Source organism: Manis pentadactyla, chromosome 2, assembly GCF_030020395.1.
Source record: "Manis pentadactyla isolate mManPen7 chromosome 2, mManPen7.hap1, whole genome shotgun sequence".
Classification (NCBI taxonomy): Eukaryota; Metazoa; Chordata; class Mammalia; order Pholidota; family Manidae; genus Manis; species Manis pentadactyla.
In genome coordinates, this window is record NC_080020.1 from 158,237,825 (window position 1) to 158,258,386 (window position 20,562).

At 45.1% G+C, this 20,562-nt stretch overlaps 1 protein-coding gene across 2 annotated transcripts; it reads right to left on the reverse strand.

Moving 5' to 3' along the window:
• Positions 1–3,613: 3,613 nt before the first annotated feature.
• Positions 3,614–16,905, reverse strand: IL1B (interleukin 1 beta). 2 transcript variants are annotated; one of them, XM_057497010.1, is made up of 8 exons: positions 16,698–16,905; positions 9,278–9,377; positions 8,792–8,853; positions 8,250–8,298; positions 7,159–7,363; positions 6,488–6,646; positions 5,117–5,247; positions 3,614–4,401 (listed from the first exon to the last, which is right to left on the reverse strand). In XM_057497010.1, exons 3-8 carry the CDS (start codon positions 8,836–8,838, stop codon positions 4,192–4,194), a joined length of 801 nt encoding a protein of 266 aa, XP_057352993.1. In that variant the 5' UTR covers positions 8,839–8,853; positions 9,278–9,377; positions 16,698–16,905; the 3' UTR covers positions 3,614–4,191. The 2 variants fall into 2 exon arrangements, with proteins under 2 accessions (XP_057352993.1, XP_036786580.1); XM_036930685.2 differs by lacking the exon at positions 9,278–9,377.
• Positions 16,906–20,562: the final 3,657 nt, after the last annotated feature.

The following is a 20,562-nucleotide window of genomic DNA, read 5'->3' on the forward strand; positions in this document are numbered from 1 at the left end:
TGCATGGAAGGTACACTGACTTACCTTTCCATATCTGACAAGGACATTGTAGCAGCCACCCACCCCCAGACCAGATACACATGCCATTTTATCATTTCCCTCTCTGACCAGGCACTTGCTTACTCCAACCCAAGTTTACAGGACAAGTTACAGCCTAACCCTATGGACTGCCTGCCACAGGGTCTGAAACATCAAGTCAGATTCACGAGCCACTTGCCTCCTAGCATCCAGAGATCTCCTTGAAAGCTGCTGGGAGCTGTCGTGGTGTGGTGAGTTACCTGCCGGAGGTGTGGACAGATCCACTTTCCAACCTGTTGGGAAGACTTCCTACTTCCAGTTGTATTTCATGTGCTTGGATGAATATGAGGAGGGTTCTAGTTCTCCCACTTAATCCATCTGAACCCTTCTATTTAGAAACAGGCCATTTCTCTCTTCTAGGATAAGGACACCTGATGCAGATAAAGGGAGAGCTATTCAGGGAAAGAACTTGGCCCCAAACCAGGATTAGAGTAGCCCTCGGAGGGTCAACTTTTGTCTTAGGCTCAGATCCAGGAATTGAAACCCAGGCCTTTTGAACATTTTAATGCAGAGGATTTGAAAATAAAATTATACAAATAATTCACAAATACGTTCTTCTTGTAAAAAATCCAAGCATTATAAATAAAACTAAAGTTCTTCCTGATGACCCCCTCCCCTGCCTGCCTCACCCCACATAACCACTATTTTCAGGGAGATCAGCACCCTGCCAGAGCTCCCTGTCTAACATGCTCTTGGAAGTGTGCGGTGATGCGTCTGGGACGGGCAGCGCTTTGTTCTTTTACGCTAATGGTCTCATCCTGACTTACTGCTCTGCAGCTTGACTCCGTCAGTGGTTTGCCTGGCTCTCTTTCCATTTCAGCAGTTTTATCTTTTTTTTCTTTTTAACTGGCCATGGCTTGTTTAATCTTTTCCCTATCCATGGACATTGAGGTTATTTCCAGTTTATTATTTTATTTTGGTATCATTTATCTACAATTACCTGAGGAACGTTATGTTTACTAGACTCCCATCACCAAGTCCCCCCACAAACCCCATTACAGTCTCTGTCCATCAGCATAGTAAGATGCTATAGAGTCTCTACTTGTCTTCTCTGTGTTTTACAGCCCTCCCCGTGCCCCCCCCTCCCACCCTTATCCCTCCCTTTCCACCCATCCTCTCCAGTCCCTTTCCCTTTGGTAACTATCAGTCCATTCTTGGGTTCTGTGAGTCTGCTGCTGTTTTGCTCCTTCAGTTTTTTCTTTGTTCTTATACTCCACAGATGAGTGAAATCATTTGATACTTGTCTTTCTCTGCCTATTTCCAGTTTATTTTGTTAAACATTTTATGAACAGTTCCAAAGCAAATGTCCTTGAACTTGTTTCTTTAGGGAAGACACCAAATAGTGGAATTGCTGAGTCATAAGACATCAGACTCTGCCAAGTTTCTCTCAAAAATGGCTGTGCCAGTTTACCCTTGCATAGGGGATTTGGAGCCCCGCTTGTTCACAAAGTCACGTGGCTTCACAGTTTGTCATTCTTTCTGGTGTGACCTCCCTTTTGGACCTGAGAGAGGTAGGTGGTATTGTACCACTCAACCAAGGAGAAGGGGTGGCAGGGGACAGTATTGCTGCTGGGGCTCCTGGGGGCACTTCTACCTTCTTCCCCAGACAGCTGCCTGCCTCCCACCAGCCCTATTACATATTGCAGAATGGGCACTGTCCTGTCCTTTCCACAGCAGTTATGAAGCTGATGGTGCTGGGGGATGGGGCTCTGCTGGGGTGTAGGGTCTCTGTCCATATCCTGTGCCCCAGCTTGATGACGTGTGGAGGGTGAGAGAGGGTATTGGAAGTGAGCCACTGAGGACTGGCACATTTCAGCAGTTGTTTTTCCCCAAATAAGTCCTATGCTTTTCTTTTGGACAAAAAAGCCTGTAGGAAATTATTACCTTTTTATTGCTGAGTAGGTGATAGACTCACATGATTCCAAAGTCAAACTGTGTAAAAAGTATCTGGAGAAATGTACAGCTCCCACCTCTGTGCCCCTGTATCTTATCTCCCACCCCTTCACAGCTGCTTTTAAAATTTCTTATGTTTTTTCCAGAATTTTCAAAATCAAATACAAGCACATTGGAAAATATTGCCTTATTTTTCTTTCACTGCCCTTTGTTACTAAAAGTCAGTACTCTGTAAACACTGTCTGCCTCTTTCTCTTTTTCGGTTACCAGCATAACTTGGAGAGGATTCCATATTGCTGCAGAACACGCTCTCATTCTTTTTCATAGCTGAATAGCATTTCATTGTATGGATGTCCCATAAGTCATGTATCCAGTCTTCTGTTGATAGACACAGGTTATTTCCAGTGTTTTGCTGTCATGAGTGGTGTGCAATGAATAATCTTGATCATGTGTCATCTCATATGGCTATACGTCCATCTGTACGATAAATCCCCAAAAGTGAAATTGCAAAGGGGATTTGCATGTGTGATTCTCAGAGTTATTATCAAATTTTCCTCTATAGGAGTTGTATCAACCTCAATAGATGTGTGATCATACTTTCTCATTCATAAATATTCCTATTTAAACAATCTGAACTTATATATTTTCAGCCTTGGTGAAAAAACTTGATATAAAGATGGCACAAGAGTCCATATTAAATTGGTTCCAATTTATATTCCCACCTGTAACATCTAAGCCTGGGGGTTTCCCCACAGTCTTCCCAACGTGGCATGTCGCTAAAACTTTTGATAGTCTGATAGGAGAACACTGGATTTCAAAGTGCAGAGTGCATCTTTCACTCACCCCAAGATCTAATAGCATTTCCTTTGCTGTGGAGATCATATTAGTAGCTGGTTTGCTGGATTTTTGTTCTTGTTTTTTCTAATGTTTTGAGGAAGCTCTTTAATTCTTAAAAAAATGATCCCTTTGTCTGAGATACGAGTTACCAATATGTTTCCTTGGGTCATTTTATGTTTCGACTTTGCCCCTGGTGGCTCCTGCAATGCTGAGTGTTAACTGCTTACATCACTTACTCTTGTATCTCCAGGCCTTCATGCCCTCTGGTCCCACTGCTGAGAGCATCGTTTCCTTTGTTTTCTCTGTGGGGAACCCCTGCTCTCTCTTGAGGCCTGACTCATCGGTCACTTCCCTGACCCCTGTGCTCAGCAGATCTGGCCTCTCCTCCCAGCTGCTCCCGCATGCTGTACTTTACTCCTGCTGGTCACATTGCCTTATTTTTGCTTGTGCATGTCTGCCTGTCTCATCTAACTAGGACCCTTACTTTCTTGTTTCTGAATAGCCAGCTGCTAGCACACAGCATTTGCTTCATGTTTGTTGAATAAAGGAATAAGAAATTGGCGGCACCGACCCTTACTCCCTGTTTTTCAGGTGAACCTCGTGCACCACATATCCTCTTGTTGAGAAGCAGAAATGAAGGGGAGGAGCAGGCAGCTCATCTCTGCTGGTTGGAATGTTCTAGAAACTCTGCAGAACTCCGTGGTGAGGACAGGGCTGCCCTCTAGCTCCCAAAGGAGAGCTCTCACAGCCCCATTTAACTTTACTGTTCTGAATTAGATCCAAGAAAAGCCAATTACCACGAGAAAACAATTTTTTTTCAGTAAAGTTTATTTCAGAATCATTGAAGCAGTGTGATCGTACTTCTTCACTCACAAATACCTCTGTTCAAGCCCTCTGAGCACATAGACTTTCAGCCGTGGTGAAGGAGCTTGATGGAAAGATGGCCCAGGAGTCCATAGCGACTCGGTTCCACAGCTCCTGAAGGCTGGGTTCCTTCACAGGTACCTGCTGCTTCTTGGCTGCCTTGAATTAAATTAAATAGACTAACCCATCAAATAAATAAATAAATAAATAGTTAAGCGGTCGCTCATCAGAAGCTGAGCACAAAGAAGAGAAGGCCTCTTTGAACCAAGGATTCCGCCAGGCTGGCTTTGAGGGAGTGGGAGGGGTAAGAGGGACCCGGCTCCGCAGGGATTGGCTCTGGGAGGAGGGGGCGGCTCCTCCCGGCTGGGCAGGTATCGGTAGCACTAATACAGGGAAGGCAGAGGGTCATGACTAGACTACAGTGAAGTTCGGCCTGCAGCTTTGTTCAAACCCTTCCACCGCCCTTCTGCCAGCCCTGGGGTGATTCAGCACACGTTGACTCTATGGGCACCGCCCTCTTTAGGGAGAGATTTCCATGGTGAAGTCAGTTATATCCTGGCCGCCTCTGGTGCTTCCTAGGAAGACAGGCATTTCTTCTGCTTGGGAGGTGCTGATGTACCAGTGGGGGTACTGGGCTGACTCAAATTCCACCTTGTTTTTGATTTCAGTCTTGTGGAAGACAAAGCGCTTTTCCATCTTCCTCTTTGGGTACTTCTTGGGGTCCACCATCTGCAGCAAAACAGAAAGAAGGGTTTTTGTGAGAGAAGGGTTAAGGTGCTCTGCTGAAGATGTTCTTTGGTTTGGCAGGAGGGGAAGCTGATGAGCAGCTCACAGGGCCAGCAGCATGATTCCTGAGTTATCTCAGTGACCCCAACTTTCTGTGGTGACTAGAGGAGCCTTTATTCTTTTCTGCAGCTTAGTATCAATGCTGGGGAGCATAATACAGGTGGGATTTTTTTTTTTTAAGTGAACATTAGGTTAAAGCTTCTCGGAGTACATAGTCTCCAGGCACTATTGCTATACTTTTTCTGAAGGCCATGGCTTGAGTGACTTCAACTTGGAAATGGAGCTTTTGCTGGGAAAGCTGTGGACGAGGATGATCTGGGGGTGGAGTGGAGATGATGCTAGGTGACAGGCCCCTTGAATTGCTTAAGTTCCCAAAGGGTCATTTATCAAATAGGACAACCATAACAGTATAATCTGTTGGGCGGTAAAAATGGCAGGACGTAATAACATTCACAGAATGATTTAATTTTCTGGGGTGGACATGAAAGTCCACATGGGTTTAACAATTATGTTTATTTACATTTATGCAAAATTGTCAAGTAGATCTGCTCCCAGGTTTTCTGTGGTGGGAGAAGGTGGCTGTTTTAGAGGCAACAGATGGTGCTCAGAGGAGCCCGAGAGGGGCTGCGAAGGGCCTTCAGCCCTGGTGCTCACTCACCTCCAGCTGCAGGGTAGGCTTGCCTTCTTTCATCACACAGGAGAGGTACAGATTCTTCTCCTTGAGACCCAAGGCCACAGGTATCTTGTCGTTATTTTCGTCTGCTTGCACAAAGCTCATGCAGAACACCACTGGAGAAAGGAGAGGGCCTCGCAGTCAGGGACACACAGTCGTGCAGGCCCAACTGGACTCTGTGCCCAGGAATCGCATAACTGGGCATCCTCTTTGGGAACCCACCCTGGGTTGCTGTGGTCTAATAGGCAGGGTAACTTGGCTCCTCACAGAGAAGAGCAGGGTAAGGTGGTCGGTTTAGGTTTTCCCTGTTGAAGGTCTGGGGGTTCCTCAGAACCTCTTCACAGTAGCAAAGAGGAATTAGGGGGTCTAATTTTTAAAAACTGAAGGAGGGAAGGAAGCCACCTTGTCATGGCTGGTGACGTGCTGTGTGTGAGCAGAACAATTTGATGAATGTGAAAAGGAAGAAGCAGCAGAGCAGGGCTTCTGAAAGAAATCAGACACAAATCTGTTTCAGGAGTGCAGAGCAGCAGTTGTAAGGACTCAAGAGTAGAGAAGTTTAGCTGAGAAATGCGGCTCCCAGGAGAGCCATTTATTTAATCTGCATTGGTCTCACTTGCGGCCCCCGAGGTCATGCTGACAACCCAGTTCTAGAAAAGCGGGATCATCCTGGCCTGGCTGGGAGTGGAAAGCCCTCCCCCCTCCACCGTGATGCCTCACTCCAAGGTCAGCTGCCTTAGAAGAGAGAAGGCTGCTCCCTTCAGCCACTCCCTTGGCTGCACCCCGACATAGAGGGTTCTGCCACAGTGGCAAGGTGCCAGGCAGATTCCCACAGCTAATGGGCTCTCCAGACTTGAAACATTTTCCAGATACAGTGGAGCGGTATCAGTTCCTGCTTGTCAGTGAAATTTCCCTGCAAGGGACCATCTGGTATTGGGCAGGAAGCATACTAAGGGCAGGGGGGCAGGATTGGGAATGAGAACGGACGCATTATCTCTTCCCCATTCTATTTCAACCTCATCAGCAGGAAAAAAGAACCCACAGGCAGTTAGGTCTAATGACTGCTTTCTAATGGAGCACTGGTGTTACACCATCATTAAATGATTTGGCTGGACAATGGGCCTGGGTGTGCTGGGGCGGTCTGATGTCTCAGAGTCCCATCTCTTGTGGAGAAATGAATGGGTTAAGGGAATCAGTGCGGTGTCCTTCCTAGGACCCAAGCAAAGTTTTTGATGTTCTTTATTACATTGTGTCTTCTCTTAGGCTGACAATTTGCCTCAATACTCTGCTTTGTTGAAAATGTGGACAATCAGCAAGCTGCCAGGAGGCCAGGAAAGGAGTCAAGATGTCCCCAGTTACCTTGTCGGTTCACATCCTGTCCATTGAGGTGGAGCGCCTGCAGCTCATATGAGCCAGACAGCACTAGGCACTTTTGGTCTATATCTCGGAGTTTGCAGTTCAGGAATTGTGGGGGCGCATCACACACATAATCATCATCCCATGTGCAGAAGACAGGCTCTGAAATATGGAGCACATATATTAATTAGGCAGAAAATTGGAAGGGCAGGCCTGATGGGAGACAGCAGGGTTTGGTTTCTTGGAGGGCATCTGAGCATGCACAGCCGAAGTTTGAGTATTGCATTGGGGGAAAGAAGTTGGGGTGGAAAAGAGCCCTGGACCTGGCTCCGTAAGACATGGGTTCAGGCTTCAGCTCTGTTGCTTGCTGTGGACTAGCAATAGAGCTGCTGCATAAACTGGCAATGGCAGTAACATGGCCCCACAGGGACAATGGGAGGCAGTAGACAATGTAAGGAAAATGCTCTGAGAGTGGCTGAGTGGTTTGCAAATGTAAGCAGTTATCAAGGTCTTATTATAAGAGCAGTTTCAGCTAAAGAGATGACTCATTTAGTTCCTAGGCTTCTCTGTTTTTCTCTCATCGCTGTGCCCTCTGGGAGTTAGGCTGAGGGTTGAGTTATGGACTCTGAGAAGGAAATGACCAAAGATCTGTCTGTGCTTAGCTCATCTAGTACCTTCTTGAAAGATGAAGGAAAAGAGGCTCCTCAGGTCATCATCCTGGAAGACCTGTGAGCAGGGAATTGGCATCTTCCGCATCTTCTCCACAGCCACGATGACGGACACCACCTGCCGGAAACTCTTGTTGAAGAGCTGGTGGGAGATTTGCAGCTGGATTCCCTCGTTGCCCAGACAGGCAAGGTCCACGTCTTGGAAGCAGCACTGTGGAGAGACGCAGGACGTGAGCATGTGAAGGCAGGTGAACCAGAGAACTCCCGCTTGGCCGCCAAAGAGGTGGAAGGGGCCTTAGAGATAACCCAGCGTCCAGGGATGAACTCTCATCTGTCTCAACTGCAGAGAGGTGGAGTGGTTTACTCAAGGGCATGTGGCAAGTTAGAGGCAGACCCAAAACCACAATGTGGGCTTTCTGATGCCCTCTATGGTATTCTTTTAGGAGAAAAAACCTATGTTAGATGAAAGATAAATAAGCAAACTCTTGTTTACCTTTTCTCTATACTTTCCACTGAACCATATACTTTCTTACACTTTATATGTCTTTGCATCTCTAATGCTCTAGCACTTAGCATTTAATTTCTCATGGGAATGATAATCATGATATTTTCTATACATCTATGCTCATTCCACAAGTTTTTAGTTATTCTGTGCAAGTTCGTTTTCTTTCTTTCTGTTCTTTTCTCTTTTTTTTGGCAGAGCAATGTCTCATAAGCATTCAGCAAATACATTACAAGTGGTTTGGTTACTCCTTGTGAAGTATGTTCCCACTTTCCCATTATCCAGAGAAATTGTATAACTGTATTAAGGCTTAGCTGAAGTTGCCCTGAGGCATGATAATGGTCTAAAAGCTGGAAGGACAGTTAAAGAGGCCTCTGACAGCACAGGGGAAGCCCAGTGTCTGAGGCGTTCCTGCCCAGAGCAGGGGCTCCAGCTGAGAGGGAACTGCATCAGGGCGGGGTCAGCATGCAGAGCAGCTGGCAGTTGCCTCACTAGGAGAGGCGGAAGTCAGTCCACCACAAGATGCCGCAGGAACAACATGGCCCGGAACCCTTCTCCCAAGTCTTTCCCATGTCAGAGCCCCCCATGATCTCACCTTCATCTGTCTGGGGCCATCGACCTCAAAGAGCAGGTCATTCTCATCACTGTAATAAAAACAGAGAGATTGCTCAGTTATGTCTCCTAGACAAGTTCATTTTTCCTTCCCTGTAGATAGCATTCACTATTAAGAAGAAACTGCAAACAGCAAGTCTCTTAAAGCTGCCAGGAGCTGGCAGTTCTGTGATATGCATGGAACTGCATAGGAGGCAGGGCTTGATACCCCTGGTGTCCCCTGAGACCTAACCTCCAGCCTGGTTAAAGTCTGAGTTTTCCCTCTCACTCAAGCCAAACCTGGTGAGGGGTCCCCTGTATTGGCCACATGGAATCTTTTCTACCTGTTGCCATAGGCAAGGAGCCCCTGCAGCAACAGCATCTGGATGGCCTATGGGTACCAAGGCTGGATTTGGGGTGGGAAATCATCTCTAAGCTAGGTTAACTTGGAACTCTGGTTGCCACAGAAAGAGGCAATATAGGGGGCAAACCTGATCTGCAAGCACAGACAACTCTGCTCACATCGCTGCTCTGTCTCCCACTGACCTGTAGTACTCCATCTGTTCCCTGGCCAGTTCAGGTACTGCTGCCATGGCTCCCACAGAAACCTGTGTAAAGAACAGAAAATGGGTGACCACTCGCCGTGCCCATGCCCACGAGGGCTGCCTTCACGTGTGAGCCTCCCTCGTCACCTAGGATGTGGTAGGCATGCAAAGAAACAATCTTTGAACGAATAAGTGAATGCATGGAAGAGCCTTCCTTTGCGTCCAGAGGAAAACATTTGCTAACCCACCCAAATCAGGAGTGCATTTGTTAGGAGATCTTTTGGAGCAGCTTTAATATTGATCACTCAGTTGTCAGCTGCTAGAGATGCGGTATTCGTTCCCACCATATTTCCCAAAGCATAGCGTAAGAGTACATTTGGCATTTTTGCAGAAAGCCCATCCTTCAGGCAGACAGGAAGAGAGCAAGAAAGAGAAAGACAGAGAGACTCCCTTAGGACTTAGTTATAAGGAAAGGTTAGAGTTGTACCTGAGCGATAAAGACTGGCTGGAGAGAACAGAATCCTGGAGGGGTCTGCTGTGCCTCGAAGAGGTTACTGCTGCCAATTCCTCTCTTGCTCTTTTATGGCCTTAAAAAGCAGAAGTAGGGAGCTGAGAAATTTCCCCAACTGGCTAGTTATTTCACAACCAAGTTAAAAAGGAAAACATAAAGAGGATTGATGGGAACTTCTGGGAGAAGGTTGAGTGAAATAATTCTCCAGTCCTTGGGACAGTGAGGGGCAGCCAGCTATGACACATTTCTGCAAACGTGTCATCAGAGAAATGTGCGTTATCTGACAACTGTTATGCAGATGATGTCAGTATTAAAATATGGGATTTTCCTGGATTAGAAGAATGGTTTAATTTAGGATCTCTGGGACAAAGTGGAGGACACACTGATACGCACACACAGGTTTGGGGTCGCTCCATCGTTCCTGTACCTATGTTTAAGAGACTTCGCACTTGGAGATGGATTAATGGGTGTAATGTAGAGAAAGTAACTCTCCCAGGATGGATTGAAGGTGCTGTTCTCTATGTTGGGAGCTCAGAGTCAAATACAGGAGCCCTGGGGAGACCCTTGACCTCCCTAGGATGGGGCAGAGGAATTGCGGTAGTGTGAGAGTGCAGGCTCCTGGTGGGCCTGGGGAACCTTGGGAGACAAGCTTGTTCAACCCTTTTAGACCAGGTGCTGGTACCCTAGCCAACTGCACATGGAATCCATATCAATATTTGATGAACAGTGAAAGAAACCTGGATTGAGAATGTATTTGGAAAGATTGTGTGTAAGTCATATTTCAGGATTACAACTCCTTTGTAAAATGTGAGATGTTTTCTGACTCAAATAATTTTTCTGTTAACTCTGAAAAGTGAAATATTGTTTTTATAAGTACATCTAGCTGAGACTATATCCCTTAGTATCTCCAAGAATTATTAGACTTTTTTTCCCTCCAGGTTTATTGAGATATAATTCACATATAAGTTTAATGTGTACAACATTAGGATTTGATGTACATATGTACTGCACAATAATTACCACAATAAAGTTGGCTAACATATCCATTACCTCACATTATTCTATCTATATTTTTTGGGGGGTGGGTGGAAACATTTAGGTCTACTCTCTTAGCAACTTCCAAGTATATTATACAGTACCATTAATGATAGCCCCTATGCTGTGCATTAGACCCCCAGGATGATGTCAGTATTAAAATTACTTGCCTTATAAGTGGAAGTTTGTGCCCTTTGACCAACATCTCCCCATTTCCCCTAATACCCAGACCTTGGTATCCATCATTCTTTGAATTTGGCTTTTTTTCTTTTTAAGATCCCACATCTAGGTGAGTTTATAAAACATTGTGTTTATCTTTCTGACTTATTTCACTTAATATAATGATATAATGCCCTCCAGGTCCTTGTAAGTGGATACAAATGGCAGGATTTCCTTCTTTGTTATGGTAGAATAAATTCCTTTACACACATACACACATGATATCTGTTCAGGTCCTCTGTCCATTTTTAAGTTGGATTATTTGTTGTTTGCTGTTGAGTTGTATTAGTTCTTTATATATTTTGGATATCAACCCCTTAGATTAAATATGTTTGCCAATGTTTTCTCCCACTCCATTTCATTTTGTTGATAGTTTTCTTTGCTGTGCAGAAGTTTTTTTTTTCTGTTGTCCCACTTGTTTATTTTTGCTTTTGTTGCTTGTGCTTTTGGTGTCATATCCAAAAAAATCATTGACAAGACCCATGTCAAGGAGCTTTTCCCCTCTGTTTTCTTCTTTAATTTCAGGAGCTTTAAAGTTTCAGGTCTTACATGTAAGTCTTTAATGCATTTTGAGTTAATTTTTATGAGTGGTGTGAGATAGGGGTACAATTCTAGTCTTTTGCATGTGAATATCCAGTTTCCCCAACAGCATATATTGGAAAGATTACCTTTTCCTCCTTGAGTATTCTTGGCTTTCTTGTCCAGTATCAGTTGATCATATATTCAGGGGTTTACTTTGTGTCTCTTAATTCTGTTCCATTGGTCTGTATGTCTGTTTTTAATGGCAGTACCACACTGCTTTGGTTGCTATAGCTTTGTTGTTTAGTTTGAAATGAGGAAGTGAGAGGCCTCTGGCTTTGTTCTTTCTCAAGATTGCTTTAGATGTTCAGGGTCTTTTGTTGTTCTATACATGTTTTAGGATTGTGTTTCTCTATTTTGTGAAATATGCCCTTGGAATTTTAATAGGGGTTGCATTGAATCTACAGATGTCTTGAGGTAGTATGGATATTTTCTATCTTTCCATTCATTTGTGTCTTCTTCAAATTCTTTCATTAGTGTATGATAGTTTTCAGTGTACAGATCTTTCACCCTCGGTTAAATTTATTCCTAAGCATTTTATTGCTTTTGAAGCTATGTGAATAGTATTCTTTTCTTTTTTCTCTTTTAGATACTTTGTTGTTCGTGTATAGAAAAATGCATCAGTATTTGTTTAACTCAGAGACAAGCAGAGTGCCTGCCCAGGGTACTCCCCTAGGGCAGCTCTCACATCTGTAGAATTAGTGACTGAGCAGGTCATAGATGGTGCATGGAGTCTAGGGATGTGGCCTTCCTACCCTCTTTGGCACATCTTTATTATAGCATTAAATCAAAACCTTGCTCACTTATCTGGTTCCGTTAGGAGGCTGTAAACTCTTTCAGAGCTGGGTCTAACATAGTGTCTGGCATGCACCTTTCTGTAGTAAAAGTTTGCTGCCTGAATGGGTATAAGGAATTTGATAGTGTTTTTACTCAAATAAGCATTAGCCAGGTACTGTGTTTCTTGGGTACTGTCCATGTATCTGACATCTATGAGAAGAGGAAAATAGACTGCACTGTGGGGCAAGGATAGCCTAGTGTTCTTGTTCACCAAGCAGCCTTCTGATTCTTAATTTGGGTTCCAGTTCCTGGCTATCAGGAAGGCAGACACAGGAATTCAACTTTTGGTGAGTCATATGTTTCACAGGGAATCTAAAAGCTGCATGTTATTCAGTACATCAATTTCTTGTAAATTTGGTAAACAAGAGTCAGTTCCCAACTCTAAGCCCTCACAAAATTGGGTGTCTGGTTCTACAGACACCCCAGAGGCCCTGTCCAGGACTACTATGTTTTGCCTTTACAGGATCCATGATGCAAATTAATCACTGGTCCCCAAGCTGCATTGAGGAACTACCACCTTCTATGGAGTCTTTATTCTGGGGTCAGCAGGACCTGGTGATCCAGCGGCTCTGTGGGCTCTCCTGACAGAGAACACAGAGATGCCCTTGGTTCGTCAATGTGATTAGAAGCTGAGTGAAGGAGAATGAAAGCCGGTGATAGGAAGGGAAGTATGCCAGCAACTCAAGCATCATTTCTGAGCTAATCCATTCCCTTCCTCCTTTCTCTCTCTTTTTCTTCCTCCCTCCCTTCCTTTCTTCCTTCCTTCCTTCCTTTTTTTCTTTTTTTGATTGAAGTATCATCAATATACAATCTTATATTGCCTTCAAATGTACAACACAGTGTTCAACAGTTATGCATATTATTAGATCCTCACTGCCTCTAGTGAGGTTACTATATGTCAACATAGAAAGATCTTATAGGACCACTGAGTACTGAATCACCTTTCTGCTGCTTGAGGGAAATTTTGGAGCGATGGGGCAATGCCCCTTGACGTAATAGTCTCTACAGCTCTGCTGTGTATTATCCTTGTCCTGTAGTGTGCCTCAAAACCTGCCAGCATCCTGTCTATCTCAGGAAGTGAAACCTCTTATTGTGTCAAGTAGGCACATTGCACAATGCATGTATCCAACCCTGTCTCTCTGAGGAGAGCACTCAGGCCTTCCTTCCGGTCCCCAGTGAGCAGGAAACATATCACTACAGAAATAGCCCAGTGTGCTTGTTCACCAAGTGTGCTTGTTGCACTGTGGGAGGGCCTGGAAGAGTGGTGATGATGTGGATGGCAATGCAGACCCAAAAAAGGAGAACAAGTGGAAGTGGGGAGTTGGCAGTGCCAACAGGATGTCGTGGGGAGCTCTAGCTTTTGGGGAATTCTTCAGCTCTTGAGTCACTCAAACTCTTCTCAGCTGCAAGTTGCCCTCTACCCTGGCAGGTCATTCCTCTAAGACAGGCAACTGGCATTTATTCAGAGCAGCAAGTGCCTTCGTACCATCTTATGCTTGGTCTGGGCTTCTAGCCTGTCTCATCAAAGTTGGCCTCACCCAGTGTGTCTTCAGTCATTTTGAACAAGACAACAAGCAAAGTAATTATGGGTTAGTTCTTACATCATCATGTGTAAATGTAGGAATGTCTGCTGTCTGCAGTGGGCTATGCTTTCCTGTTCACTGTCTTGTTCAGAACAGAATTAAGCCATGGCTGTTCCCACCATTTCCCCCAAATCCCACTTCATCTTTGGCATTCATTTCCTAGCATTGTTGTTAAGATACTGGCATTTTCCTTCCTCCATTTCCAAGGGTCTTTCTGGTATCTAAAAATAAAAATAATGTCCCATGTAGCCACACCCTCTCCACGGATTCCCCTCTTTTTCTCTTTCTGCTTCAAGGATTTGGGATTGGGAGTCCGATTTCTAGCTCCTAGATCTCTGTTCTTCCCCTTACAGCACCATCTCCACAGGGCCTGTCTCCCCTGCACCCCAGAACCAGGTGGTCAGAGAAGGGACAGGTGGGTGCCAGGGGCGCCCGCTCTCCCTGCCGCGTCTGGAACCAGGAGGCTCAGATACATGAGCAGGCAGCTGGGCCTATCGGAGCACAGTCCCCAGGGGCTTATCCCTGTAGGGTGAGTGCTATTCTCCCTTTGAGAAGCCAGTGAAAACGTGTCCGGCCTTTGAATCCACCAGTAAAAGCCCCTGGATGGGTGATGTGGACACCAGACCTTTCCTACCTTGTATCTTTTCTTAGATAAAGTGTGTATAAGAAAGTTGGCCATAAACACAGTGTCCTGCTGTCACTCAGACCAGGGGGCTGGAAGCATTATTCATAAAGGGCCTAATAGGAGCTATTTTAGGCTTTCTGGGCTAATGCAACTACTGTTACAACTAGTCAACTCTGTCTTTGTTATCAGAAAGCAGACATAGCTAATACATAATGGATGGGCTTCAATGGATTTGCCCCGCAGGCTGTAGGATGTAGGCCTCTGCCATACCATTGTCTGGGATACAAATTTAGAAATGACACTTAAAGAAAAACAGTTGTCTTTTTCTGATCACTTACTAAGTGCCAGACTCTCATGATCTTCTTTAGTCTTCATGATAAACTTGATGGCATTGACCTAGTTCATCTATGGGGAACTGAGGCCAACAGAAGGAACTTATCTAAGAGCACACCACAAGCAAATGTTGGAGCCAGGGCTCAAACATGAGGTAATCCAACCCAAACCAGATCCTTTTTTGTTCTCTTTTATTGTTACATTTACAGCCCCCACCTCATGCTGCCCACAGTGCCCGTCTGTGGATCCCATCTCAACCATCTGATTCTATTCTAAGCGACATTGGCTCGGCACCTTGGTGCATCTCGGCAAACTGCCCCTAAGTGTTTCCACATTGTCCTCTCTGGATTAGGGTAAACTCTGTTCCATGTCCTGACTCTTTTTCCCACCTGGCTGTGACATTCTGTCTGAATTCTCTTTTTACTCCCTCTCTCAGGGTAGCACTGGGACTTCCCTAACTGGGGTTTTAGTTCTCTCTCTTCCCTCTTCTGAGTTTCTTCTTTATTCTTCTTCATTTCTTACCTGCTCCTGGCAGTTCTATTGTTCAATTTCCTTCACCTTTGCCTTTTTGACTCAGACTTTGTTACAGCCTGTCAGAAAGTCTCTTCCGGGTTTCTGCTCCTGAAATCATGCTTTTCTATGATGCTAAAATAAACTTCTTTCCCAAAATCTCTGACAAAACAATCCTAAACTGTCTGTTGGATCTACACATTCTAGTCACTGGTTATTACACAATCAAAGGTGATTTGGCCATTTCCTTCCAGGACCCAGTTAATTTCACTTCTTCAATCACTTCCTCCTTGTTGGCTGGAATTGAGTTTTTATCTTCTGGGAGAGGAAGTTCTTGGCGAGGCCTCAAGGATTTGTTGGGTGCGAGGGTCAAGTCCAGGACCCAGATTCTAGGAGTTTGATCTCCCTTTGTTACTGAGCAATGTGGAATGAGGAAGTCTGATTGTGTTAAGATGTTATAAAAATTCTGCCCAAACGTCAATGCAGCAGATAAATACTCCAGAATTCACCTCTGACTTGGAGCTCCTTTCTCTCCCTGACATCAGAGGGTTGGGAAGTCTTCCAACAGTTAATAACAAATCTTGGAGGCTATCACCCAGGACCCGTTTTTCAAAATAGGTTTTCACAAGGAGTGATGTTTGGTGTGCTAGCCTCAGAAATGATCTACCAAAGTCCACTGATGCTGTGCATCAGCAGAAATTTATGTGTTAGAATTAGTAGTGATTTAAAAAATATCCCTAGGCTTTTTGTTAACATGCATACTCATTTTCAAAGTTTCAGTAATACAGAAGTATTTCAAGTAAAAAGGCTAAGCCCACTCCCACTTCCCCTGCCCCACTGTCTGTCCCACTGGATAAGCCATTTGAGTAGAAAATATCTCAGTCACTGGACTCAGCCACCCCTCATCCATCACCTACCATCAGCCCTTTGAACAAGCCTTCTTTGCATGTTTCCTGACACCTGCAATCGGGAGACTTCTTGTCCTCAGACATCCTTGTAGCTCAAGGCCTCGCCCTTCTCCCCATTTACATCATCTCCTTATGGGTTTGCTGCCATGGAAACTCCATCCATCCACTCCCCACACATGAGACACAGAGATCTCTTCAGAAGACAAATGAGTGACCTCAAGCCCTTGCTCAAGTCCCATCACTGGCCCCTCATCCCCTTTGGGGGTGAGTCCAGGCTCCTGAGCCTGTCACCATGGAATCCTCTACTTCCTGCCCCTCCCCACTTGAGCCCTTCCAAAGCATTCACAGTTGCTTGGATGCAATATTCTTCTAGCCTCTGTGTTTCTTGTGCAGTCTATTCTTTCTGCCTGAAACCTCCTTCTCTTTGTAGTTTGGCCAACACATAGTCCTTCAAGACTCAGCTCACACGGTACCTCCGCCATGACCAGCCCCTTACCAAGCCAGGGGTGGGTACTCCTCCTCTATGGGCTGTGCCAGCCGCCCTCACTGTGCATTATGTGCTTGGGTGCCTTATGGTTAATGTACCTGTGGCAGGGCTTGGATTACGGTTTTAGTCTCCGTGCCTGGCACATGACAGCATCCTAAATGAGTGACGGCCAGGAGCAATCATGCTGCTTTCCTCTCGGCTTCCAGCTTGACCTAGCTTCCTCTGGCACAGAAGCCTTTCCTTAGAGAAGAATATGTTTGGATTAAAAATAGAGACTTACCAGAAACACAATGTCTAGCTCAGAATGAGCTCCTTGGCAAGCAGGCTGGGGGATAACGAAGGTAGCAGGTAGCCCTCAAAGACTCCCAGACTGGGGTGGTAGTTCCGGGCCTGGCTGGGGTGTTGTTCTCTTGGAGAAGTGCATCCCATGCCATAAAGCACAGTGGACACCTTGCTGCCCTGCCTTCAGTCAGAGCTGTGTCCTGCTGGTCTGGGAAATTCGGAGCCCTTTATGAAGTTTTCTGGGACAGGGAGGTGACAGAAGCTGCCACTAGTACCAGGAAGAGGTGGTGTTCTCTTGCCCCATGTTGCACCATAAATGCCTGGGAGGTAAATTTCTGGAGAGACGCTCCCATCTTTCACCAAAGGGAATTTTGAACTGCACCCCACAGGCTTTCCTAATCCCTCTAAGAATGTAGGATCTCCAGAAAGATGAAGTCAGAGGTGATGGCATGTCAGGGGAAGTAGCTTTTGGAATAACTTCTATTATTCGTTCATCCACTCATTCGTGCATCCATCATGCCAGGCACTGTGCTAGGTGCATGCGTGTATGTGTGTGTGTACGCAGAGGAAGGGGGACAACTAGACAAGACACGGTGGCTGTCCTCAAGGTGTTTTTGCAAATGCCTGCAACCTAAGACAGAATACGGGAAATGCTATCCAGGGAGAGTTGTCTGCCCTTTCGTGTACCCACATGTGGAGACATGGCCTGGCCAGTGGAGAGAGAGAAACATGGTCTGGCTCTCTGTGAACCTAGACAGCTCTAGGCTGACCTGGAGCTGCTTTGGGAAATTGGGGCTTTGTTGGAGGGGGTGCTTACTGCAGACAGAGCTAAGGAATGAGTGTCAGGAGAGGTGTCTGGGTGAGTGTCTCTTCACTTTCGATGAGGGGCTCTGAGAAAGGCTGGGGCTGGCTTTGCGTATGTACTTTACTTCACTAAACTACTGGGCTGCTCACTTCTGGAGCTCACCTGCACTCCCTCCTTGAGTGTGTGCTTTATTAAACTGCTCTTTGCCTGTACCTGCTCGACCTGCTCGATCAGAGTCAAGAACTCTCTCAGGTTGAGGTCTCACCTAGTGTGCAGGGAGGCCTGCCTGGATTGGATTTCCCGGCAACTCTTGGGGTCCTTCTTTAGGGGAAAGGCTCCCCCATTTCTCTGGGTTTGGGGTAGAATTCATGCCCTCAGCACGCCTCACTGCAATGTCATGGGTCAGTTTATGCGGGGTGCTTCCCCAAGGCCCCCCACAGCCCACACCGGGGCCCCTCTGGCCCTCCCCAGCCTCAGCTCTCACCCCTCAGCTTTCTCCCTTGTGCTCACACACCCCGTCTGCCCCTTGAACACGTCAGCCTCACCCTTATGAGGGAAAGTTGGTCCATCCTTTCCTCATTAAGGTCTTTCCTGTCCCCTGACTCTTATGTCTCTCACCAGTTCCAGTCCCACTAAAGCATTTTCTGCCATACATTTCCCCATTTCTTCTCTGAAAAGGTCTCCTGTCTGCTCTTTGCCGACAGCCAGCTTCACGAGCCTCTGGAGCAGGCCCCTGTGCTCTTGCTCACAGTGTGTCACCAGGCCAGGGTGGGTGGCACCCCATTGCTGCTGGGGTTGATCGCATGAGCCACCTCTTGCAAGTCCCTGCCTGCTCTCTCCTACTGAGTCCTGTCCTAGGTGCCACCACCCCTTCTCCAAAGAATGTGGGCCCTGGGCAGTCAGTCTGTCAGCTTAGTGTCTTTAGGTGGGCAGTTCTGTCCTGCGCCTGGCCCAGTTGGTCATGCTGCTCTGTTGGACCGGGCATTTCCCTGCATCTTCTCACTTCCACTTGGGAGTTCCTTCCAAAATTGCCTGTTCAGTTCAGAGAATGGCCTTGCCCAACAGGGTCCTGCTCCACAGGGGTTTAAGAGCAATGAAGCCTCCTGTTCAATTGCCAGCCCACTTAGCTCTCACATTTTCCTGCAGACAGCTGGTTCTCAGGAACCAGCCAGCCTGTGTCAGTGCCAGCCAGCAACTTGCTGCCCTATTCCTTGAGGATGATTTCCTGGGAGATACTATTTTATTTTTTTAATTTTTAATTTTTATTTATTTATTTATTTATTTATTTTTTTAATTTTTTTAATTTTTATTTATTTTTTTTATTGAAGGGTAGTTGACAACAGTATTGCATTACATTAGTTTCAGGTGTACAACACAGTGATTCAACATTTATATACATGATAATTCTAGGTACCAGCTATCACCATACCAAGTTGTTACAATATTTTGACTATATTCCTTATGCTATACATTACATCCCGGTTACTTATTTATTTTACAATTGGAAGTGTGTTTATATATATATATATATATATATATATATATATATATATTTTGTGAGGGCATCTCTCATATTTATTGATCAAATAGTTGTTAACCACAATAAGTTTCTGTATAGGGGGGTCAATACTCAATGCACAATCATTAATCCACCCCAAGCCTAATTTTCGTCAGTCTCCAATCTTCTGATGCATAACGAACAAATTCTTACATGGAGTACAAATTCTCACATAGTGAATAAGTTACATGGTGAACAGTGCAAGGGCAGTCATCACAGAAGCTTTCGGTTTTGTTCATGCATTATGAACTATACACAGTCAGTTCAAGTATGAATATTCATTTGATTTTTAAACTTGATTTATATGTGGATGCCACATTTCTCTATTATTATTATTTTTAATAAAATGCTGAAGTGGTAGGTAGATACGAGATAAAGGTAGAAAACAGAGTTTAGTGTTGTAAGAGAGCAAATGTAGATGATCAGGTGTGTGCCTGTAGACTATGTGTTAATCCGAGCTAGACGAGGGCAATAAACATCCATGTATGCAGAAGATTTCTCTCAGAACATGAGGGGGGAGGTTCTAAGTCTCACCTCTGCTGCTCCCCATTTTCTCACCAGATGGCCCCCTGCGACTGCGCCTGTCTTAGGTTGTTCCTCCCTTGAGGAATCTTACCCGTCTCTGGCTAACCAGTCATCTTCCGGGGCCATACAGGGAAATGTTAAGTTGGTAAGTGAGAGAGAAGCCTTATTGTTTGAAAAGGTTAGCTTTTTACTTCTTTGCAGATTTATGCCCTGTGGCTTCTATGCCCAGCATTTGTCTTGAGGTGTCTTTACCACTTGGAAGAATTATGATACTCGGTAAATTTGATATGAGGCACGAATTCTATTTAAGGGTTGTAATTAGGAAGGAAGAAGAAAAGCTATAGAAGTAGCAGGCAGAAGAAAACCTGGGAAGATTGATTATTTCTTTGACATATCTTCTTGTAGAGTAACTTCAGCATGGATAGGTTTTAAACTACTAATTAAATTGTGCACACACATTAACATAATAGGAATATAGTTACCTAACCAAAGCATACCTGTAATTACCAGCCATCTCTAGTGAAACCAAGAAAACCAGTTAGGCACCTTAGGCATTTGTGAAAACTTATCTATGATATGGTGGATATTGTCCGACTGAACTTAAACAGTCTGAGAGAATTCAGATAAACTAGAACAACCCATTCCTGGGGACTGTTCATATCCCATATGTTCTTTTAACGATAAATAGTCTGTGGTTGTAAGATTTTGGAGTGCTACAATTTGCACTTCTCCTAATTCTTGGTTGAGTTCCAACAGTATAGATCCAGTCCAATTTTTGTTTTACTGTATGCACAGGCCAGCTTAGATATCTCCTTCATCATTCCCATGGCAAGTCCAGGAACTGGTGGGATGAGTGCATCTACACCTGTGACAGTGCGTGGATCTTTGTTGGAGTTTTTTTTTTTTTGCTGATCATCTTCTGTCATGAGTCTTCCCGAGAGAGATACTATTTTAAAGTATCAGCAATACAGTAGG